At 39.3% G+C, this 25,243-nt stretch overlaps 2 protein-coding genes across 8 annotated transcripts in view; one reads left to right on the top strand and one right to left on the bottom strand.

The window, feature by feature from the left end:
- The first annotated feature begins 213 nt into the window (after window positions 1-213).
- On the top strand, window positions 214-11,311 carry LOC311269135 (interleukin-15-like). The gene is made up of 6 exons (XM_084373154.1): window positions 214-464; window positions 7,478-7,560; window positions 8,886-8,973; window positions 9,183-9,227; window positions 9,668-9,799; window positions 9,904-11,311. Exons 1-6 carry the CDS (start codon window positions 408-410, stop codon window positions 10,015-10,017), a joined length of 519 nt encoding a protein of 172 aa, XP_084229280.1. The 5' UTR covers window positions 214-407; the 3' UTR covers window positions 10,018-11,311.
- Window positions 11,312-12,513: 1,202 nt separating this feature from the next.
- The window catches only part of inpp4b (inositol polyphosphate-4-phosphatase type II B), a 238,217-nt gene continuing 225,487 nt past the window's right edge, over window positions 12,514-25,243 (bottom strand). For 6 of the 7 annotated variants that reach the window (XM_084374028.1, XM_084374032.1, XM_084374030.1 and 3 more), the window contains 5 exons: window positions 24,013-24,153; window positions 23,429-23,526; window positions 22,966-23,078; window positions 21,511-21,665; window positions 18,060-18,247 (listed from right to left, as the gene is read on the bottom strand). In XM_084374028.1, coding sequence (XP_084230154.1) covers window positions 18,073-18,247; window positions 21,511-21,665; window positions 22,966-23,078; window positions 23,429-23,526; window positions 24,013-24,153 — 682 coding nt within the window. In that variant the 3' untranslated portion in view covers window positions 18,060-18,072. Of the gene's footprint in view, window positions 14,093-18,059; window positions 18,248-21,510; window positions 21,666-22,965; window positions 23,079-23,428; window positions 23,527-24,012; window positions 24,154-25,243 lie in introns of those variants that run through there. The other variant, XM_084374031.1, reaches the window with a different exon arrangement.

The following is a 25,243-nucleotide window of genomic DNA, read 5'->3' as shown; positions in this document are numbered from 1 at the left end:
TCAGACGTGTTTGTGTCAAATAAACCAACAAATGAAAATCATTGACTTTGAGCGTTTTGTAATGAATGGAAGTTGTTGTTCGGTATTACTTGATGAGTGAGTACTATTAATCCCCGCGGTTATAACAAGCTGCCCTGACACGTATGGTGTGTAACAAAGTGACGAACGGGAGGGGGAGGAACTTGGAAGTCGGCGTGATACAGCAGGATGGGAGGGGAGTCGATCTCTGGCACGACATCTGGCCTCCACGCTCGCTCCTCTTAAGTGTTAATATTACTGGACTCGGATCAATGAGACCACTGAGCTTTGTTAGAATAAGGGAAATGTACAAATGTGATGTTGGCCTGTGGCTCCGCCGGCTAGGAGAGCGACTGCTGCCGCTGCGCAGATCATAGACGACAGACTTCATGAAGGCGCTCCCGGTGATATTCGTCCAGCCCACATGCCCCGGAGACCAGCGAGCGGTAAGCGGACTTTCTGCGAGCGTGTGTGTGTGTGTGTGGTAGAGGTGTGACAGACCTGTAGCTTAACTTCACACCTCAGGTTTGGACTTTTAGTGGGAGTACAAGAATATTTTTGTGTAGTTAGTCAGAAGGTGACAAAGTTCAAACCGGCAGGACATAAATAGGCTCATGCGTAATGATCAGCGGAGGTGTGTCAGTTCGGTGATTGACGCGCGTCCACGTCAACTGCTGTCGGTCGTCTGGGCATCGTTGTGGTCATTGGGCAAAAAAGAAAACAAACAAACAAACAAGAAAAACAAAAAAACAGCTGACACCGGTTTAGTTTCACTTTCAGTTTGTGCAGCAGAGGACGTGACCAGCAGGCTCCTCCTCCTGTGAGCAGCGCTGGTGTGTGTCTCACACGCGCACACCAAACATCCGCAGGCAGGTGTTTAAAGTGCGGGAAGATGACTTAACTGTTTATGTTAGATTCATTAAAGTTTATATCAGATCGATTAAATCATGTGTAAGCTCTTGTGATGGTCGGTGTCTGAAAGTTAGGGTTCAAAATCTTATCAACAAAATGTACTCATAGATCATGGAGTATTACATATATTATACATATGTACATACATATACACACACACATACATATATATATATATATATATATATACACACACACACACACACACACACACACTTAATAACTGCACTCAACTTCAGTGCTGGACTGTGTAAGTGTACTTGGTTAATTTCCGTCACTGACTGTGTTTATGAATTAGTGGTAATGCAGCATTTTAAAGATTTCCTCCAGGCGTGTTTTTAGACGAATACTGCGCCCGGAATAATAATTTGTGTACCTTAAAGTTTCTTTTTGCTAAAATTGCATCTACTTCTTCATTCTATGAACACACACGTAGTTGCTCCTGCTTCACTGTGAAGTCCATTCACATTCAGTAGCTGTGCACAAGAGGTTTCAAGTTACAACATTTGCATATTGAGCCACAACTGGCCTCCAGACCAGTTGTAACCCCCCCCCCCCCCCCCCCCGATTAAAAATGCTCTACGAACATGTCTTCAACAGAGATTTAAGATAAGAAACCTTGTTCAGCAGATGAACGTGAAAACTGTGATCTCGTGTCAAAGTCTGTCAAAGGCTGTTTCTGTGTCTGCATGTCAGACTGGAGGTACCGTGGCTCTTAGTTACCTTTCTGCTGCCAAAATCACTTCCTTCACTCTTCCTTTAAAGCCAAATTTAAAAACACGTTTTTATTGTCTGGGACTACCAGACATTTTAACGACTGATTTCTCATGATGAGACAAAAGTGATTTATTATCCACAAATAATATTTGTTATCATATCAAAATCTGACATCAGTGAAACTACAAGTATCAACAGTATCAAAATTCAAAGTACTTACAATGCAGAGTGGCCAATTTCAGGGTACTGTATTGTTATTAGATTCTAATTACTACCTCACAACACACATCAGTATCATCTTAAAAGCAGCATTTTAATGAAGCTGTCAAGTTGCTTGTTAGGTTTTATGTGTAAAAAGTTAATTAAAAGTGCTATTTGTAATAAAAGTAGTTTTTTGCGTCTCATTCACAACTTTCTTACAAGGGTTAGGGTTACGTTTGAGAGACACATTGTAGTCAGTTGACAGATTCTGATTTTACATACAAAACACGTCATTATCTTAAAAAAACATGCTTTGTTGTAGATGAAACTATTCGACTGCATGTCCCCAAAAACACGTGTTGCTTATCGTTCCTTCACTTTGATGATTGAGCTTCATGATGTATGTGCAGAGTTTGATACCAGCAGCCCGTTTTCACATTCATCTGCTGAGAAAGTTTTCACATTAAATCTTTTTTGGGGCGTAAACGTGCAACTTTGTGGAAAATCAACGTCAGACAAAAATGATTATTCTAAGCAGAGTATTTTTATGCCTTAAAACATGTCAGGAGGGGATTTTTTGGGCAACATCTACACATCACAGCACCGGTAATGCAGGTTTTTTCCGACCGTTTGAGGCAGGGATTCATTCTGATTCCTGGTACTCAGTCCTCCTGTAACAATTGTAGTCCGCAGGATACTAGGAATAGTTGGTAGTGATAGCAAAACTCAGCAGGAACAATGCATGATGAGTAATAAAACGGATATGTCTCTGGTAGACCAGCTAATATGGCAGGCTGAATCAGGCGGGAAGCCGGTGAGTCAGCAGGTGGAGAAACACACGGCGCACACAATTGTTTTAACCAGTCGAAGTCAGTGTGTCACAGTCAACAATACTCTTTAATAATCCAGGTCAACCAGCACAGGTGCCTCACGGGGGTGTGTTAGCTCTCCAGTTCGTATCACACTTTACACAAATGAATGTTCAAACAGCCACTCTGGGAGCTTTGTTTCAAAATTTTCTGACGACACTGCTATCCTCTGACTTCTGCACAACGACACAAGCCCATCAATCTATTTCTTTGAAATAGGAAAGTTTGTGCAGTGGTGTGATGACAACTATCTCACTTTGAAGGTTGTCAAAACTAAGAGGATGGTTCTAGATCAGTGGGGGATCATGGCTGTACTCATACATGACACACATTAATCAGGCCTGCTCGGCAGGTATCTCTGCATTCACTTGGACAACAGTCATAGCTGGAAGGTTCATGTGGATTATTTGTGTTCTTGTCTACAGGAGAGACTTTATTTTTTTTGCAGACTCAGAGTGTATGGTGTGGAGCAGAGGATTATGTTTTTATTTTATCAGGCAGTACTAGAGACCATAGTCAGATATGGGATGGCAACCTTACTGTACAGCTCAAAACTAAGCTTGCTCGTCTGGTACACACTGCCATGAAGTCGATGGGGAGGAATGGACACCAGCCCCCTCAGTCCATAAACAGTGCCTGGCCCCCCAAAAAAGTCACACACTCTTTGTGCATCCTTTTGATATGCTAATGGATGTCACAACATTTACTTCCGTCCAGAGTTGCATTCATTTTTCACCAAGATCTTGTATTGATAATGGTAGAGTCGGGCTGCTGTGTAAAGTCTTCTCCAGCACATCCAAATGATTTCCAATGTGGTGGCCAATCCATGTGTGGAAATGATGACTCATGCTCTCTGAACCACTCTTTCACCATTTGAGCCCAATGAATCTTGGAATATGCCCGTGCCATCAGGGGAGAAAAAACCCTTTGCTGGAAAAAAACCTGATGTCAGTACATTCAGGTCGTCAGCTGACCTCATTTTTTGGACACATAATGTTGCCGAACCTAGACCTGACCAACTGAAGCAACCCCAGATCATAACAGTGCCCCCCACAGGCTTGTACGGTAGGCACTAGGCATGATGGTTGCATCACTTCATCTGCCTCTCTTCTTACCCTAATGAGCCCATCCCTCTGGAGCAGGCTAAATCTGGACCCATCAGACCATTTACTCACCCAGATAACTTTGGTGTCATTCGGCGTCGTTCGGACGAAATTAGATCCAGTGTAGCGGCGATATATCCATATAATGGGAGAGACGGGGCAGCGACACACAGCCTCTATATAACGCATTATCTGCCACGAAACTAGTTAATTTCATCAATATTTTGTTATGAAATGCTAGCGCTATTCCCCTCTGAGTCCGGGCTCGTCCGTTATCAACATCCGGGGTCAAACTAGCAGTAGCAGCTACAGGTAAACAAGCCGCGCTGTCGCGGGTGCGCGCGCAGCTCAGAGACGACATCTTCCAGGTCAGAGGTAGTAGATCAGCCTACAGACCCCGGATGTTGACAATAGACGAGCCCGGACTCAGAGGCTAATAGCGCTAGCATTTCATAACAAAATATTGATGAAATGAACTAGTTTCGTGGCAGATAATGCGTTATATAGAGGCTGTGTGTCGCTGCCCCGTCTCTCCCATTATATGGATATATCGCCGCTACACTGGATCTAATTTCGTCCGAACGACGCCGAATGACACCAAAGTTATCTGGGTGAGTAAATGACCAAATGTTGTGCCAGAAATAAGGTCCAGGTTGTAAAAAACGGTACTTATCCTTTAAATAACTTGCTTCCAGCTGAAACATATTACATATATACAATAAATCAATGGGCTGATACCCATTTGCTTAGTTACATCCAGATGTTTTTTTTGGGCCAGGCAGTGTAGTAACAGTCTGTTCTCAGGCAAGCTCAGAAGAAATTGGTCGACCCATCACATATCCCCCGCACAGAATATGAGCTTTTTGACGATACAGAGTCCCTCAGTGTAAACTCAATTGTTTTAAAAATTCATTTGTGCAAACTCGGGCAGAGGGATTGTGCGATGGTTTCAAGGTGTTTTTATGTGTGCAATACGTGTTGTGACAATTTATTGTTGTGACATTTTATTTTACTGTAACTTGGAGGCATTCGTGTGCGCAGCATTCGAGTCCAGGACAAATTTCCCCCACTGTGAGAATAAAGTATCGTATTGTTACGATAGCAATTGTGGCAACACAGTGTGAGTCTCTGAGCCACAGGAAGCCACGGGGAAGCTGACTCAAACACTCACTCTGTAGCATTGTGGTGGAAAGATTGTCAGGCAGCCACAGGTAAAACAGTAAACAAGGATGCAGCAAACAATCTCAAAGCCGGTGATAGAAAGCTGGTGCGTTTACCTGGGATCAGACGAGATGGGCTGGTCAGAGGCAGGCAGGGTCGGCAACAGGAAAGCAGTCCGAGGAAAAGTGCTGGAGAGTCTTGCATGAGTGACAAAGGACAATCTGGCAAAGAGCGTCTGTGAGGCCAGACCATCAACTGATTGAAGAGTTATGTAGGAATTAAAGCATACCAACAGGAACATACTGTACAATAAGAAAATACTAACTAATCTGTTCTCTTCACGTCCTTTATACTTTTCACACAACTGCTGTCAAAGTTGATTCATATAGGCAGCTTAAACATCTCAAATATTTGGTGTCCCAGCTTCTTAAAAGTGAGAATATTCAACTTTTAGCTGTTTTATATCATCTTTAATTTAAAATGTTTGGATTGTTGGTGGAAAGCAAACAAACAATCACTTTGAAGACATCAGCTTGTTGTAGAATTGTGATGTGCATTTTACAAACTAAATGATAATCAGCATATTAAGATGTTGGATGCAACTCTACATCTTACAACCTTCTGTCAATGTAACACATCTTAATCCAGTACAACCCAACAGAATTCTGCATTGCCCAAGGAGATACCTAATCAAAAAAATGGGGGATACACCTTGTCATTTTTACCACAGTGTTCAGAATTTTGACTACATTGCTGTCAATAGTTTACAGGTTATGACACATCACCTGGATGGAGACGCAATAACAAAAGAGCAGAACAATGATCCGTACAGTACACGCCTCAATCTAGTATCCATTAATTAAATCAAAGACTATTTAATAACATAGTTGCACACTGATGAGTGACGACTGTCACTGCTGTCAGTCAGGATTCTCAGAACAATCTTAAGACATTTTGAGGTCACAGGCTCTGAGCTAGGTCGTGGCAGGGCCTGGTTGGCATGGGTCCTATTAGATAATGTTAGTATCAAAAAATGACCACAAAGAGACAGAAACCACAGCAAAAAGACATAAAACAACAACAAAGAGATGCAAAATGACCATAAAGAGACCAAAACTACCAAAAAGGATGCAAAATTACTATGAAGAGATCAAAACTGTGACAAAGAGATGTAAAATGATACAAAATTGATGCAAAATGACCAGAAAGAGACCAAAATTGCCACAGAGATGCAAAATGACCCAAAAGGGATGTAAATTGATCTCAAAGACACCAGAACTACAGTACAAAGATGCAAAATTACCACAAAGGGATGCAATATGACCACATAGAGACCCAAATTATTTCCAAGAGATGCTAAATGACCACACAGAGACCCAAGTTAGAACAAAGAGATGCCAGATGACCACAGAATGATGCAAAATGACAGTGTGGGTAACCTGCTCATATGTTGGAGAGGTGGGGGGGCTTTTACATGTCTGTCCGGCGGCACATTGTTGTCTCAATATCTGTCCATGGCTTCAGACTCTTTGGAATTACAAATAGCAGCTATCTATTGATATTATTTCACATTGAACATTTAAATTAGTTTATTTAACAGTGATTTATTGTACTGAATAAATATTGTAACTATTAATAATACAATTTGTTATTGCCACAGTATACGATGTGGGTTTTTTTACTCATTGCAGAAATATCCCAACCCTCAAAATGTGTGTAGATGCAAAGTCACAGTACAGTTAGGTTTGGTGAAAAAAAGTAAATTCAGGCACAGGTCGTATTTAAATAGATAAAAGACATTAATTCAGCCTGAGCATCTGGCCTCCATCTTGTTCTGCTTTGGCACCTCCATGCTTCATCAAACATTGGGTGGAGTCCAAAGAACCATCTACAAGTCTTCCGTTTTATGTCAAGTACTTTGCTCTGCCACGGCAGTTAAAAGAAATATGGAAATATTGTGAAAGAAACAGATTACATAATTTAGGTCTGCAGGGAAGCCAGACAGCAACGTGTCAAAAAACAGAAGTTGGTGGAGAAAACCTCAGCTTCCCAAAAATGGGGCTGGCAGATGTGTGCACTCATATGTCCTCCAAGCGAGTGATGAGCCTGCTGCTTGACTCGTGTTGAAAGTGAAATGAGAGCGTAAAGCAGGTCCTGCCTTCGCCATCCTGGGAAACTAATATCATACCCTGGACCTGAAGAAAGATTTGATGATCTGTTTAGAGTTCTGCTGCGCACTTGTCGTCACTCATGGCCTTGCTTGTGGGTGACCTGCTCTATTATGTGTTCAGGATGTCCGGGTCGTGATATATTTTGTCTATCTTAGGATGGCGACAGAGTCATCCGATTGAAACAAACTTTTTAAAGCTCCACTCTGAAATAGAGTAGCCTAAAGTTCAAATTGACCTTGTTAACCAGGACTTCTTCTCTTAACAGTCTCCTTCTAGCTAAGATTACCAGAATGCTGACATACTAACATTTCCTTGTTTATTCTAGAAAGGCATCCAGTTCCTGTCGACCTGTAACCTGTGCCGAGAGAGCCACAAAACTCAGGTCTGGCTTTGTTTCTTAATTCTGAGGTAGGCATACAGTGTGTGACTTGTTTGTGTAAAGGTTAAACATTAGTTATCACACTCATCAAAAATGATTGAGGAAATGCTTGGAAATTACCCTATTTTAAACCTAGGAGCTATTTTTACTTTATTTTGCAGTCTGAATATGGGTGACTAGGGCGAACTTATTCCCTAACACAAGTGCATAAAGGACAGGCTGGCTGGCAGTGTATGGTGTGGGCTTACCTTCACTCCAAGAAAAACAATGAGCTCAGACCGCCAGCGACCAAGAGCGGCCTACAATGTCGACACAGAGATTTGTTCAAGTTATTATTGGTGGTCTGAAGTTAATCAGATAAGCCCCACCCACTACCAACCAGCCAGAGCAAAGGAGGAACTAATGCCTACTGAAGGATACTATTTAACCTGACAGGAACTAGAAGTTTTGGACTTGGCGCAGTAGATGCCTTCAGCTAGCAGGCATGACACAAGCTGCAATGGCTGCAACGTACTCCCGCTTTGATTGTCAAAGTCCGTCCACTTAAAGTGGATGTTTTTGCAACTGACAGGCTGAGATTGTTATTCTGAGCATCTGACAACATCATAGAAAGGAGCCAGAGATGAAAACCTTTTTGTTAAGAGAAAGATCACATGTTAACATGTTAGTCTGGATCCAAACTACCCCTCTAAAACATCAACATTACACAATAACACAAACAACCAACTGTGACTGTAACTAACCAATTGTGGGAGCAGTAGTACAGCAACTCCCATGTTCTGTGAGGTAAAATTATTGTTTTTGTCAATGGAGTCTGGTGGCTTTGAAGAAAGCAATATATCAGCTGTTTCTGGTTATATAAAAGTCATCTTACTCTTTTAAAAAAAGGTTTGTCTCTGAAGGGATTCTTTCCATAATGTTAAAAAAATAAGCACTTTTAGTGGACTTGCGTTGGTCGGTGCAGTGTCGCCGAATGTCTGCCGGCTGAAATAAACTTTTTGTACCACTCATTTAAACAACAAAAAAAAAGGTTTTATTATTATTATTGTCATTTTGTAGTGGGAGGGTTTACTCGAAAGGAAATCTACCACCTGCATTAGTGTGAAGGGCTGGCTTTTATGTAACAAGTGCAACAAGCCAACAAACTGAGTGAGTGTTGAGTAAAGTATTTGTCTGCAAGATACAACTCGTAGCTGAGTCAGCAGTAACAAAAATGAACAGTGAGTAAAATATACTCTAATTGTTAAACACGTCTGCTTTCACAACTACTGTTTCAAGAACCCAAAACACCAGCAAGATGTCTTTTTAACTTCATAAACAATATTGTAATCATTGTCTTTTCACTCTCTTAAAGCTTCTTGAGTACGTCTATGTGTGCAGCGCCTGTGCCTGATACAAAATACGTTAAGGATTGTTTGCAGGAGCTGGAGAAAGACATTGAGGTGAGAGAAGGTATCACATAAAATATAGTGTGGCTGTGTTCGCCTCGCACTACTCGTGATTAAATAACTTTGTTTAATAATGAAACCATCATATTTTTGTTTATTGTTGATACTTTTCTGTAGCGTGTGCCTTTTACACATGTAGTGGATGATTTTCATTTGTTTGATATTTGTAGTTTTGTTTCAATATTTTCCTGCTCCTTTTTCAGAAATCTGATGCCATGCTGTATGCTCCCTCAGCTAATGAAGTCAAAGTAAGTACATGTAAAAATGTTTCTTTTCAGTTTGACTAATCATGTGAGCACAGCTGTGGACTCTGGTTAAAAAAATAAAGTATAAACTATAGTATATAGATTGTATATAGATTAAAAAAAAATGGGCTAAGCATCAGACAGGGCAGGGAAGTCAGAATGCATTGAGGGACAGACTGAGGAATTATTAGTTTTTTTGTCTTTGGATTTGTTGATAACAAGGAAAACACAGAATAATGCCAATCATAACTTTTTAGAATGAATCACCATGTTGATTACTAACTTTTTCAACTGTAATGTCAAGTTAGGAGAGAAGTGGTACTATTAAAAAGAATTAACTTAAGTAAGAATATACAGTACGTCTTGATTTGTGTTGATACCTGACTGATGTTATAACTGTTAACGTATGCATGTGTTCATACTGAGGCATTTCTCTCTCCTAGAAAAACTGTAAAAAGATGTCGCTCAGATGTTACATGTTGGAGTTGATAATGGTCGTCGGCGAAGAAGAAATTATGAATAATTTTACAGAATGCATCTTTGATTTCGCCGACACACTGCCTGAAACAGACGCTGTAAGTATATACCGAAAACTTCAGTGTCATTAGCTTTATTTTAAAAAAGACATTTCATTATTTGTTTTAAAATGATGTTGTACTGTGTCTCTCTTGGATCCTAGGTTGGCTGTCCACCATGTGAGGCATATTCACTTAAAAATATTACAATATTCCTGAAAAGACTAAATAACCTTTTGGAAGAAATGACTGAAGGGGAATTGATTCCTAACACGTAATATGATGTTAATAATATAAGCTGTGAGTCTCTGTTTTTGTATATATTTGTAAAGAATTGGGGCTGTTGTTGTTTTTATTTTGTAAATATCACATGGCAACTGCATCAACCTGTGACAAACCATGCCGTCCTGTATTTTTGATAGACTCCCACACTAAATCTGATGTGTAATATAACAGTTTCTAAATATAAATCTCATTGAATGTGTAACTACTGTATACAGATAAAGGTTTTTATGTCACTGTGTGTATCGATCTGCCTTTCAGAGAGAGCTATCATTAGCAAACAGCAGCAGCATGTACTGTATAAAAAGAATGTATAATATTAAGCTCACTAAAGCTAAACACTACTGAATGTAATGCCTATAGTACAGTATATGCTTGATGAACTCCAGTATCCGAGAATGTTTGCTCACTCCAGTAAATAATGCCACAACTGTATCGTCTGCGAGCTGTCAGCCCTGTGCAGAGTTGTTCAAGGCAGAGCAGCCGAGGGCCGCAGAGGGAACACCAGAAAATGTTTCTCCATAAAATATGACCCAGTTTCACACAAATCATTAAATAAAGTTGTTTTTTTGCGAAGTCCGTTCCCTAACACACGCCTCTGGTGATGTTCCTATTTTCATACATCCGCGGCAATGTCCTTAAATAAAGAAGGTGTCTATTGGACGAAGAATTTGCATATGCCCCTGAGTGCAGAATGAGTCATCAACATTTTAATGATTTTCCAGGAAGTTACAAATTCAAAAATAACATTAAAATATGTTCAAAACAGACAACTTTTTTTTGCATTGTTGGGCCTGATACTGGTGTATAAGTGAGATATAGAACACGACTAAACAGCAACTTTGACTCCACGGGAACTTCAAAAGAACACAAGCAGCTGTGTTGGGTGGGGCTCGTTGTTTGAGATACCGACGAGACATGAAATACAATCCAGAAAAGCCAGTTTGACTAACAGATCCTTGAGTTTCAAGGATTATCAGACACCAGAACACACAGGATTTATTGGTCAATGCAGCACCATGTGGGATGATGTAGCATTGTGTTTCTTTGCACATGTCTGTTACCAACTGCACTAATAGGTGAAAAAAAAAAAAGAAAGTGCTCTTAGCTGGTGGAAATGTTCCCCGGTCTCATCATCTGAAGCTGTTTATAATTTAGAAAAACTAAATATAAGCATGATCAAACCACAGGAATTCAGAAAATCTGCCAAAAAGGACCACATCCTGTATTTACAATTTCCTTATATAGATGTATTCTCAGACAATGTGCCTTAAAGTGGATAGGGTGACATCTTGTATCAGGTAGTGTGTACTTAATAAATTATCGCCGTTTCCGGTCAGTGTTTATCTTCTTTTGTTCATGTTGATGTCCAACAAATAGCTCCCTGAGATTGACCAGGCCTGAAGCATTCTCATATATTGCAGCAGTGATGTGGCTCAAGATTGTTGAGTTTTCTTTGGCGACTAAGCGGAAGACTCTTCAACAGTCGCCAGGAAAAAGTGTAAGCCTTACAGTCGTGCTCTTTCAAATCAGACATGTGGAAAAGGCTTGCTTGTAATGAGGCTTCTGGAAATCTAAAGATGGGAATGTTTTGGATCCGATGTGAGCTAATGACAGAAAATTAACATTTTGATTTAGTTATTTTAATGTCTTTCTCTCTCTGACTCTGCCAACTGTCTGTGTGAATGGTTGTCATGTGTTGCAACGCAGAGACAGAGCCCAATCAATTCAGGGTGTTAGCCTGGCGAGCTAACGGTCAGTAATCGATGGGATGAAGATAAATTGGGTGGGGCTCACGTCTCCAGTTCAGCCATTGTTGAAGACTGTTGCTGTTCCTGACTAGTTTGGCATGAAAAGCTGGCAACTTGTACCGATGACTCATAAAAATATTTGGCAAAGCAGTCGTCATTCAGCACTGGAAAACATTGACGAATCAGCTGAAATGTAAAAGAGGCAAGTAAATGTTCAGAATGCTGATCTGATAATCTTCAGATAGATAAATAGATCGATAGATGGATTCAACCCAAACATAATCAGTAGAGTACTAGAGTACAAGTCACCCATATCAACATTAGTTGAGATGAAGTTCCTGATGTTAAATGCGGGGGGGGGGGGGGGGAGTGGCTGAGACAGAGACACCATTCACCCAATTACAAGACACTGTAACAGCAACATGATTTGAAGCTGTTATTTTAAGGTAAAAAAGTTACATAATGTTGCTTTAAATAAATGTAATGGAGTAAAAAGTACTCCAAAAAAGTAGAGACGTGGAAAGTAAAGTACACGTACCTCCAAATTGTACCTAGGTACAGTGTTTGAGTAAATGTACTGATAGATGCATTGCATTGCGAAACAAAAATATATCTTTTTTATGCAAGACTTGAATTAAATGATGAAACACTTAGATGTTCAATTAAAATGCACGCCTGTGAAATTCAATGTGAACAGCAAGCAAAACATCACACATATACATCATCATACAATCGTAAATATCCATTAAATCTTTCTTTTATTTAATTTCAAACAGCAAACTGTAATTTTCCAAATACAACAAAGACATTTTAAAGATGCATTAAGTCCAAAGTAACAACCCTTGGTATATAAAATCATTTGAGAATACAAAAATAAATAATGGAATTTGTTACATAGAATCCAGAAATGATGGTCCAGTAATCTCACCATAGTTTAATATCCACCTGTACTTCATGTGGTATCGATGGCCTGTACCTTGAGATATAAAAATATTATGGAAAAAGCTAATGTGCAGCCATTAAAGCTGCTACAGGCGTTATTTTCTTATTAAAATGAGTGCTGAATAGCTCTATGTTCCAACAGTGCTATAGAGTAACTCATGTCTCTCCTCCTGCTCGTGCAGTAAAAGACAGAAGACATTTCCTGGTATCCCTGCCCACTTTATCCAATCAGGACAGGGAACTCCATAAAGAGGTCGTCCTGTCCGCTTGTGAATGTGCAGAGAGCAGGATCCTCCTGTTTACTGGCATTGGCGGCACGGGGAAAGCTACCAATTCCAGCGCTACAGGTGACAGCTTATACAGCCAAACACGGCAAACAATGAAAAATACTTGGAAAAAAAGAAAGAGGCAAAGAGAGCTGCCTCGAATGAAAGGAAGGAGTCGTGCAAATTGTGGTGACGTAGAGCGGAGGGAGATGATTTCTAACCGCAAAACGGACAGGAAGTTAGCTAAAACCATGACGATGCTTACAGCAGAGAATAGGATGAGTCATCAACAAGATTCAACATGTGCTTTGAAATACTGATATGTTACTTGTTCAGTCCAAATTAAAGAACATACATCTGTAACAGTCAAAAACAATACAGGAAACATTTGGACCTGGATATGTGATGTCATAGAAATGTACAGATCAAATGCTCACCAACTGCAGCAATGGAAGAGCTCTGGTCGAGCAGGAAATACTTTCAGTTTTGAATCTTACACTTTCATCCTGTAGTTCAGGGCATCCAAACATGGCATGAGGCTATATAAATAGACTAGTTTGTGTTCCCACAAAACAGCCAATTTTGTGACCATGGAAACAGTTTACTTTTGTTTTTGTCTGAACAGCTTATCTTATCCAGCTCAGTTCACCACCAAAAGGCCAGTAAGTGGATCTTTCTGCAACGGTGGGATTCTTTATGCAAACAAATGCTGCTTGAGGTCTTCAAAAAGACCATTGATATTCTGTCATTACAGTCACACAGACATTATCTACAAACTATGGTTTGCCCTCACAGCTGTTTTCTTTATCACTGCTAAGGCCAGGAATAATAAACAAGGCAGAAAAGGAAAGTGCATTGACTTTAAAAGTAACATAATGGGATTCAAAGAACACATACCCCATAAAACACCAAATCTGAACAAACAGCAAAATATCACATCCAGCAAGTTCTTATGGTTTACACAACATGACTCTTGTCCTCAGGAGTCAACTTTGCCGTAAGTCCCCTCCGGTGGTCGGTAGCACTTGGGAAAGGCCATCAGCTGCAACATGTTGAAGGCATATTTTCTGCATCTAATATTCTTTTGCACGTTCTCAATCCGACATCCTTCTCTGGTGATCAAATAAAGAGGGTGAAGAGGAATAAGGGAAGAAAAGAAAAGAAAAAAAGTAAACATGAATGAGTTTTTAAATAGTTTGAAATGACAGACACAAGCCTTTCAAAGAGGCTTCTCACCCAAAACACAGCTGAATGTTGGCTCTTAATTGGCTCTAATTTGGCTTCATGAAATACTGATTTGTGTTTTTGATGAATGAGGTCATTTGGTTGTTTTGTATCCAAAAAACAAAACAAAACAAAACAAAAACATACATGATACATTTGAGCAGTAGGCTTGCTATCACTCTGTAGAAATGTTTGTTACAAGTTATATTGCATTTCTTCAGTACTAGCATTAAAATATACTTAAAGTACCACAAATAACAGCACTCATTATGCAGATATAATATATATTATATAATTGGATTATAATTATGAGAGCCCAACCAATACATCAGTTGGCTGATATTATAAGTCAATACTGGCATATCACAGATATATCCGTATTGGCCTATATGTTGCACGATATTTGCAGAGAGAGAAAAAGATGCATTTAAAGTAAATGCACATAAGTAGATAACTATATGGACTGCAACACAATGTTTGCCTCCAATAACTTTCTGGTAGAAAACCCCTGCATCATACATTGCCAAACAATTTAACTAGTCTTTTTTCATGATGTTATTTCAAAGTTTATACATCTCATTCATCTAAAATGCATGTTTGATGCTTTAATAGCTCATTAATAACAACACTTTCACTCACGTTTGTTTGGAGACCTAATTTGCCTAAAGGAAGAAAATGACAGCTTGAGTTTACCCAAAACTAGCAGTGAGCATAAGAAGCTGCTATAAAATAAGCACAATAGAAATGTCAGATATGTTGAACGGACATGTTTAACTATAAGTCTTTAAATATTAAAGTTAAGGCTGAAAATGACCACAGAAACAAACAAGTCTACAGATTTCAAATACCTCCACAATGCAAATCAACTGCCAGCTGAACAGAAAAAGGATTTTTTTTGTAGCTCGATCTATTTTCCACATTTTTGATAACACAAGCATACTTTACAGGAATGCATTCAACAGAGACCACTCTCTTGCAGGATGTATAAATCTAGGTGATAGGAGTTATGAACTGGAGTTTTAGTGATGCCTTTCGGCGTAATCTCTATTTAATAAACAAATCAATTAATTCCAGATTTTCATACTAATTCAGCTGCTTCTTTATACACCCATCCAGCATTTACACTGCAAATGACATTCTCAAGTAAAGTCTCTGTATGATTGTTTGGTTTTTCACACCATGTGATATAACTGACTCACTTTTTCTGAGCACATCTCCCTGAAAATGTCTTTGCACCAACTCTGTGCACCAGGAGTATATTCTTTCTTCAGCTGGACAGCAGACTAGCCAAAAATATTTCAACGCACTCCAGTGGAACTTTCCCTGTTTTGTTTTTTATGCTTCAGAGGATTGTATGAGAAAGAACACCACATAATTCAGGCTACATTTAAAAGTTCTCCTTTTGATTTAAAATTAAGACGCCTTCTTATTCTATCTACATGACCAACCAAGACCTGGCTCATTTATTCAGGTTTGACACTGTATTAACGTGTGTCTGCTACTGCTTCAGTCATACATCAAAGATGATGTTTCTGTTTGCGAGCATAAACTGTGGGGCAAGAGCCTCAAGCTCAGATTTCCAGACACACAGGCGTGCTACAAGTGTTGACCTCCAGGATCGTAAGCTGCAAGTACGGTATGCGTTATGGCGTAAAACACCTCAGACATGAATCAGCTCATCTGTGACTCAGTCTTAACAAGTAATCAAGATGACAACTGTCAAGGATGTGGTTTCTGCTGTAGGTCCGCACTGGTTTTTATTAGATTACAACACTGTGTTAAGGCATTAAAACAGACTGTAAGAGGGCAGCACGGTGTAAAGCAGTGAGAAGTGGGACCATATGAAGTCTGGATAGCATTAAAGTTTGTTAGACTGTGAGGTATTTGCCAATTTGCAACGCAAACAATACATAACAGGCTTTCTGTGTTCTTCCAAATATTCTTTAAAAAGTCAGTTCAAGAATGACAAGTTGTATCTGAAAAGTTTCAGCTATTGAGTTTAGTTTTCTATGCTTTAGCCCCTAAACTATTTTGGGTGGAGGAGTGGGAGTCTCACACGTTTCTTCTAAGCTATGTATGACTTGTACATGTGCTGACACAGAGCAGATTGCTTGAGTTCAATGCCGGGATTGTCAATATGAATCTGCAGATAAATACTATGATATAGCACATCAACATGAAACTGCAGGTGTTGGGACGTCTACAGATAGCAGAGATAGAGAGAGCACTCGAGGCACTGCAGCTTAAGAAAACACATGCAAATGTCCAAAACACAAGCAAATTAAGAACATATTTAAATCTTTTTGAGGACAAGAAAAACACTGAACATGTAAACAGAAGCACAGATTTCCAAACATGCAATTTGCTGAAGTTGACCACTTGTCAATGATCAAGTCAAGTCAAGCTTATCTTATAACATATATTGTATTTGGAGTCCTTCATGCTACTTTATGTTTTCAGATGGGTAAATATGTTTCTCAATTTGCTTGTTTTGCACCACTTTATCTGCACTATCTATCATTTACATTACTACTACGTTATCAAAGTGGTAAATCTTTCACTCATTCACCTCAGTTTTCTCAAGTTGCAGCATGTAGAGCTCTCTCTGAAAAGAAATAAATGTGCCAAGAGCTACACGGAGAGTCACTGAACACATAAACATACATTAATGTGACTGAACAGTTAAGAGTTAGAGACAGAGAAAGGGCAAAAGAGGACAGAATAGATTGTCTGCTTCTGAAACAGCAGTTCAGTCTGTAGCCTGGAGACTGGAAAAAACCAAAGGTGTGATTTGCATGACAGCTGTATTGCAGAAAATGGTAAAAAAAAAGGCTTGTTTGACTCATCCATTTGCAAACAGTGCCATATGCATCACCCAGATGTGAAGATGTGCTCTGTATGCGTGTTAATGTGCCACTGTTGAACCATTCTGAGCAATATAATCATCAAAATAAATTAGCTTCTGTTAGTCAACTCAAAATTGTTTCATGTGATGTTGTGCGTTAAAGGATAAGACAAGCGAAATTCTATATTTTCTTATTAACAAATCACATAAAAAGAACAAAAGCACCAATGAATCGATCTTATTAACAAGTGCAGTTTGTGTATGGGAATTTATTCCTTGTTGTCGGTGTGGCACTGGGTCACATGTTCTTTTATCACGATTAACACCGGCACTGTAGTTGATTTCAAACCAATCCCACATTGCCTTCACCATCCCGCTGCCATAAAAACTCACCATTACACCAAATATGCATTAATCTGCAGCTGAAAGTAGTCCCCAAAAATGTTTGAGTTACATCAGTGCCTGTTTTCTGAGTTAACTGAGCCATTTTTAGAAATCAAATTGTATATTTGTGGCATTTCTTTTAGTTTTTTCAAATAGTGACATTTTTAGTTTGAATGAATGGGTTTGAGGCTGGGCGACACAGACACAGAGCGTACTTTAATGCCAAACTTGGGCATCAATAAAGGATTCAGGATAAAGGATTTACCATGTCTGAGATTCAAAAATGTATTTGATATGCAGTCAGTCTGAACTTTTCTTTAGTCTTAGGAAAGTTTACTCCTGTCCCAAGTTTAAAGACTAATTTAGAGTTAGTTAGAAAAGATTCCTGTAAAATCAGGACAGAGTAAACATTTAATTACCAGTTATTTAATTTAATACAATCTGACTGAAATCAAATTTTCCCCAATCCTTCACTATTGCACTGGGATTTATTGCCTACATCTTGGACGTCGATATTAAACCACTTGCGCTAATTAACCTTATACGAGAAAGCCAATCAAATCACACCACCACCACTCAATAAAGAATAACCAGCAAACACAGAAAAAAGGAGTGAGTAGAGATGGTGTTGTCAGCAATTTATTGATATTTTGCAAGCAGAAAAACAAGACTTAAAATGAGCCACACAACCAGTAAGTGGGAGCTAACGAGCAGCAGGGCAATGGGGTAAAAGTGTCGTGACGCTGGTTTGTTCTCTGTCACGGCGCCAGCCTCAGGGTCCTCCCACTGCCCAATGTCTCCCTGGGTCAGCCGACTGCAGGGGCGCCCAGCAGAGTGAAACAGAACGAACAAGAGATAGATCAGAACACTACAGTGTTAGAACAGCCCGGATGTTGTCCAAGTGTGGATTCTGGCACAGACTGACCACTCGAGAGCCAGTACTGGCTGCACCAGAGAGCCCACTTAGATACATCGCCATTAGTACAGATTTTTCCAGAGACAAGCACGGAGAAGAAATGAGAGAAACAGGCCCACGAAAAGCTGAGATGGCAGAGGATGGAGAGAAGAGGCATGCAGTTTCATGCATAAAAAGGGAGGAGGTTTTGTGCAAAATGTGTTTTCATTACATCTGATCCAGCTGATAATGCATCCGCAAGTCTAGTGCAGAAGACTCATCTTAGTGGTTTAACAGGTTTTTGGGAAACGTGACACTTTGCGCTACCATATTGATTTCCTTTTGGATAACATTTCACTTCATTCACATTGTTTTTTACTGAGTTGGCTCACTGTTCAGAGTACTGGAACGGACGGACAAGCTCATGCCATGAAATACCTAATGGCTCGTCTGAAAAGAGGAATAGACTCAATTATTGGTACCTGATCTGTGTTTGTTACTGCATGTACAGAGTAGCAGGTTAGGTAAACGACAGTCTTCATAATATCAAACTTCCTATCACGTACAATCAAGCACAGCTGTAATATGCTGTTTCTGATGAAAATCTATCTGATGTGCCCCCCTTTTAGATGCACTATCTACAGTAGCTGTCCTCTCTCACCTCACTTCAGTTCAGCTGTAAATTAAATAAACACTAATCATTCTACTGAGTGTCGAGGTTTAATTAGGCCCACGGTCGTAGTTAATTTTGAATAAAATAGACCTGTTGACTTTATTCAATGTGATTATAAAATTGTTGCTGTTGCTCAATGAATATGCTGGTGCTAGAGAGGAATAAAACTCAAGACAGTCGAAGAGGCTGACATCATTGTGCCTAGAGGATATCATTGCAGATTAACGGAGTGTACGAAGATGCACCTTCCTTTTATCCTTTTACAACACATCTTCATCACTAATCTCCCACCATCATGCATTTACAACAACTCAAACACAGATTTTTACTACTGTATATCTGAATATGAAAACAACCAGAAGAGAAAACCCAAAGCACGTATTTTCATTTTTGGAACACATACAAAGCAACCGATGCAGATACAGTCATCTTAGATGTACAACTTCTCACTGTAGGTACTGTATTCACACTACTGTTAACACTACGCCTGCAGTAAGACAGTGAATTACTCTGGCACTGCCGTCCAAACCCCCTGCGGGAGCTGAATGGCATACGTTCAAATTGTTCAGACATCAGGAAGTGATAATAATAGTCTGCCACATTTAAATTCAGAGGAACGTTTTGGTATAACAATGTCCTCATCACATTCTACCTGACGTTTACACACGTGCCGAGGGCTACTTAAATGCTTTGCCACCTGCCGAAAATTATAGGGATACATAGTTGTTAATGTGACAGTTATGGATACAAAAAACATCCAATCTATTTGGACCACCACTTTCTGACACAAAAACCGTTTGGGGACCTTCGTTATTAAGGTTAGATTACTGTATATAAAGAAGATATGATAAGCCTGTTACAACAGTGAATAGCCTCATTTTAAAGAGCAAACCTATTATAAAGATTGATATGAAAACATTGATTTTTGTGTTTCTGTAGTACATTGTTATTAATGTATCATACATTTGACTGGGTGAAGCATATTTGTTACCAATATGAAAACCTGCTTCCTGTGTTTTGCATTGTACCTTTAATTATATTTTCAACAGTGTGTTCTTTTTGAAAAAAGCCACAAAGATGGAAAAGACTGGATACTTATCCATTGATACATACAGCATATGGTTACTAGTTATTGCAGTTACAGTTATATACACGTTTTTCCTTGCCCCCATGATACCTTGCATGAATTGGCAACAGCACGCCAATCCTCTTTCTTTGGCTCTTGGGTACAGCTTATCATTCATTCATGAAGATTTAGATTAGCGACTTCATTGAGTGAACACTTAGCTAATGCTTCTGAAGTGCCGTCAGTGCGTCAGGTAATATGACTTTGTTACTCGGCTAGCTCTGCGTAGCTCTGGAGTATCATCCATAACTTTTTTCCCAGTAGACTCCCCACTGACCTCCCAAGGAAACACAAGGATACAGTCCACAAAAGTCCTACATAGTCCAAACTTGTAGCAGGCAGGACAGTGAGGGGCAAAGGGTTAAACTTTTTGGGATGAACTTATTTTATGGCTTTGTGTTTAAAGTTGCTTATCTACAGTGCATGTTGTACATCAGAATGGTTTGTGATGAGTCATCAGGTCTCTTAGTTGTTTATGTTTGTGAAAGGTCAAATGTTTATGACACCGGTTGGATTAACGAGTTGCGTTGATTTGTTGCATTACTTTATAAAAACTGGTTATTATGTAACTTAAAGTATGACCGAGGTTATTCATTTACCAAGTCTAATTTTCTAACCAATACTGTATTTGACCCTGATTAGTTGTAGAATGTATTGAGTGATCAGCTGGCCATCAGCTGGCCCCTACAGGTCATTACCGCAGGCACTTCAGATGTGCACTTCTTAAATAGGACTTATCAGATCTAGACAGATGCAGATGTAGATGTTTACCCTGCTGGCAAACACAAACACTAAAGGCAGCAGCGTCACTGCAGCACTGACAGGAATATGCATGGTTGCCTTTGAGTGTGTGAGGGAGGGTGGTGATGGAGGAGTGACACATGATGATGTTTATACTGGCACATCTAACGAATAAAAAGTGCAGACACACTGAATGTGATGTGCGTGATGAATAACAGCTTATGGTCACATGACATGTGCTGTGGGTGCAAGTTATTACTCTTGCCAGAAGTTTCTAATTATATTCCATTGTTGTTGTTGTTTTGAGCACCCATTGCATTCGGGGTGGTGGCAGAAAATCTAAGACACATCTTGAACAATTAAAACCAAAACTATCTGCAGGGCTACATACAACTTAATCAAAGTAGAAAAAAATAGCCAAGTTTCCATCAAAATGTATTAAAAATGTTCACAGAATTTCAAGAAAATTGCCCAAAGAAAATGCCAAAAACCATTTGTGCATAACAATACGTTGATGGAAACAAGGCTAATGTCTTAATATTGTCTGGAGGTCTGACTTTTTAAATGATAAATATTTAGTATTGGTTGGAACAATAACTTTCACCCATAATAGTTTCATGTAGTGTTTTATTACAGTCTTACCTCCGCATACAGTCCAGAGCACGGATGAAGAAATCCTTGCTGAGCTGGTGTTCATCGCGTAGGAGGGCACACTGCTCTAATGTGACAGACATGGATGTCCGGTCTTTGGCACTTTTACAGCTGGTAAACCTGATGCCATTTAACCTTCGGCAGATCTGGAAGAAAGTGAACAAATGCAATGTTTCCATGCATCATTAACACAACCTGATCCTTTTTTGTCAGTGAAAGTGACTTTGTGTATTTTGATCTGACACAGGCTTAAAGGGTAATTCTGGTATTTTCATACATGGTCCCTATTTTTTTTTTTTTTTTTACATATTTGGTGTCTAAATGATAAAAAAGGTACAAAAAGATTTGGCATTGATTCAGCTTTGACACCAGTCACACAATAACACAAACAAACTAACCGATCAAGGCAGTAGTGGACCAGCAACTCCTTTCTTCTGCAAGGTAAAATTATGTTTTTTGTCAGTGGAGTCTGGTGGCTTTGGCTCTTTGGCTCTCTCCTTTCCATAATGTTGTCAGACACTGATACTGACAGAATAATCCAAGTTTTGTTAGAGTCATAAACTAGAAAGCACTTTTAGTGGACGCCCTTAAACAGGCGCAGTTGCACCAAAGGAATAAGCTGCTGTCACTGCAGCCTTTTTTTTGTGGCTGCAGGACCGATTACAACATTTTGTATTCATATTGGTCATCTAGACACCAAAATATGTAAAAATAGGGCCCAAGTTTATAAATACCAGAATTACCCTTTAAAATCTGTTATTAGTAAAATGTATTAATTACACATTTTATTATAACATGAGAAAACTACTTTTACATAGACTAATCAAATAATACTGGATACCTTCAATTATACATGTTTCCTGACATGACCTGACATAATGTGCAAGTTTGACTATCACCCAAATCTACAGATGTTTGATCTCAACAACTATTGGATTGCCAAAAATCTTTGCAGAGACATTTATGATCCCTGGAAAATGAACTACAATAACTTTGGTCATCCTCTAACATCTAGCACCATCATCAGCTCAAACTTTTTATTTGTTCAATACTTGGTTTTAACACCAGTTAAGTACTTGCACAACTAACGACAGTCCCATAAGCCTCAGCTGGACTTTGCTTTCGAGCAAATGTTTGCATGCTAACTTGACACAGCCTTGTTTTAACAGATTATTGCATTGAATTCTGTGAATCACAAGCACTGTGAGAACATGTATAGCAGTTCATGGACAGATGCTGAAAATTAGCTCAGCTGACAGTGTTTATGCAGTATCGTCTTCCAAAGTCAATCCATCATGCTCAGGAAGTTATGTTTTGTTTGGCTCAGTGCACCCACTAAATCATATCAAATATCAACACGCCAAAATTGTAATTCTAGACTACTAGATAAAGTTCATTTATTCCTTGACAAGAACAGACAGTCATGGTTATAACACTGCTGCTCACCGTTCCAGCAATCCATAGTATCTCCACATTCTTCTTCTTCTTTGTAACTACATTCTGGCCCAGGGTTTCAAGTAATTCCTTTATGTCAGTCTGTGTCTGAAAACACGGTAGACCTGTTCATAGAGAACGCAAAAACACATTTCCAGTAAGCGGCTCTGTTTCCTGTTTTGTTCTGTTAAAGATAAAAGGTTATGACAACAGGCTGCCACTCAACACGACAATCAGATTCTGTTAAATGAATGTGTGTGAGCAGACAAAACAATTCCCATCTCACACTGTCTTGATGTGGTAAACTTCATAAGATATCAATGCATACTAAAACAAATGAACAATTATGTACAAATCCTGTTTTCTCCACATCTTTGTAACTGCACACATGAGTCGCTTTGCTGCGGCAGGAAAGATTTACAAAGATAAAGAACATTTGTCATTTGTAAAATAAATGAAAATGTTGTGCACTTACATTCTAGTGGCACCTTTTCACTTAATGATTTGTAATAGGCCTCTAACATCTCAAAGTTCCTCTGGTTTATTCTTTCTTGTAGAGAGATATCTCCAAACCTGAGAGGAAGACAGAGAGAAAAAAGGCAGTTATGGTGCAGCATCGACGACACGCCAGAGTCTGTAATTGTAATGAAGAGCTGTGAATGCTGCATTCGGTTAAAAACAATGTGATAAATCTGAAAATAGCTTCGTCAGTAGGATTTTTATTGCTTTTAGAGAAAACCTAAAACATTTTCAACCAATTAACATTAATTAAATGCAATAAAGTTACACATTAAACAATTATTTGCCTATGAGGGAAAATTAGTTGAATGCCAGTGGAGTTCTGGATGCGTACTGCACAGAAGGATTATTATAATCAATTTTCTAGACATAGATGCACATTATAAGAATTTGCAATAAAGAATATGCTGTGCACGAATCAAGATCTCTTTGTGATATCGATTACTTTAAGGCCACATAGGTCTTGGTTAACAAGCTCACAGAAAAAGAGTGCTTGTCCTTAAGTGCAACAGATGAAGTTCTTCAGAGTGGCTACAGTACCTCTCAGCTATAGTTTGCTGTTCATTGATGCCGACGTTGAACAGCACCGGGAAAACTCGTAGAGGCTTGCCCCCCTTGATCTCCTCTGGCAAGGTCTGAAAAACCAGTCGTGGTAATGGCACTTCTACAGTGAAGTGGTCTCTGAATGCAGGGAGAGAGAAAGAGAAATGAAAGGTAAAAGAGATAAGATGATTAAAATGGTATTTGATATGTTTTGCAATGCTGCAGAATTTGATAAGTTTGGGCAGTTGTACAATTTGACACCTAAGACAGGCCTGAGCAAGCTGTAAAAAGAGAGAAGGATGTGTGTGTGTGTATGCATGAGCAAAAGAGATCATAAGTGTGCTAGACAGATTGCCTTACAGATTGACACGGAGGGGGAGGGTTGGAGCAAGAGGAGTGTATCATCTTATTACACTTGGCATAATGCGCACAGGTCCAAGCTCAAATAAAGTTGCTTAACCTTGATGTGGTAAAGGTCTTAGAAGTGATTCCAGATTTATTATTGCAGGGAGGGGGAGGGTGTAGGTGATCATGACGTAAGCACTACAAACTGCTGTGGTATGAGACTCCCTAAAAAAATGCTTTTAATCACATGTGGATTAAAGTTCACCAACACTTCGAAGTCAGAGCTACTTCCTCATGACCGTCGGCACAGTACAGCTGGGCTGCTCAGTGACCTAACACTAATTTTTCATTTTTGCAGCTCACTTAGGAATTTGTTTGGCCCGGACACTGCACACCATAACGGCCCTCAGTACCAGGCTTTGCTTTTAATTTTCTGTCTACAGAAGCAGACCCACTGTTGTCAGGAAATGTCCCACAAGAGCCTGATAAATCAGCTATACCTATAATAATTATGGTCAGAGACTCTATAACAAGACAATATGCGAATCCATGCAAACCGAAGTTCAAGTTTATTGCAATTCATTACAAATCCAGTGGTGGGTGATATTGTATAGCCCAGAGCCCTTGAGGCTCTGCTGACAAAAATAATAACTGTTTTCAACACGGAAAATAGATCAATAATCACAGAGGACAATCAGCACTGGATTTATCATGACAGATTTATTTTACTCCAAAAAGACACTGAAGTTCAAGGCTGGTAAACAGGATTTAATCACACCGGAGGCCTCATTAGCACAACATAATGATAAAAACTTGACATATTTGATGTTGCATATGACATTGTTGATGACCAGGTCGGTTGGTAACGCTTTTGTTGACATAG

Source organism: Pagrus pagrus (genome assembly GCF_965226575.1).
Source record: "Pagrus pagrus genome assembly, chromosome: 2".
NCBI classification, from domain to species: domain Eukaryota; kingdom Metazoa; phylum Chordata; class Actinopteri; order Spariformes; family Sparidae; genus Pagrus; species Pagrus pagrus.
Note: the sequence above shows the minus strand (reverse complement) of the source record. Positions and strands in the feature narration are given on the sequence as shown.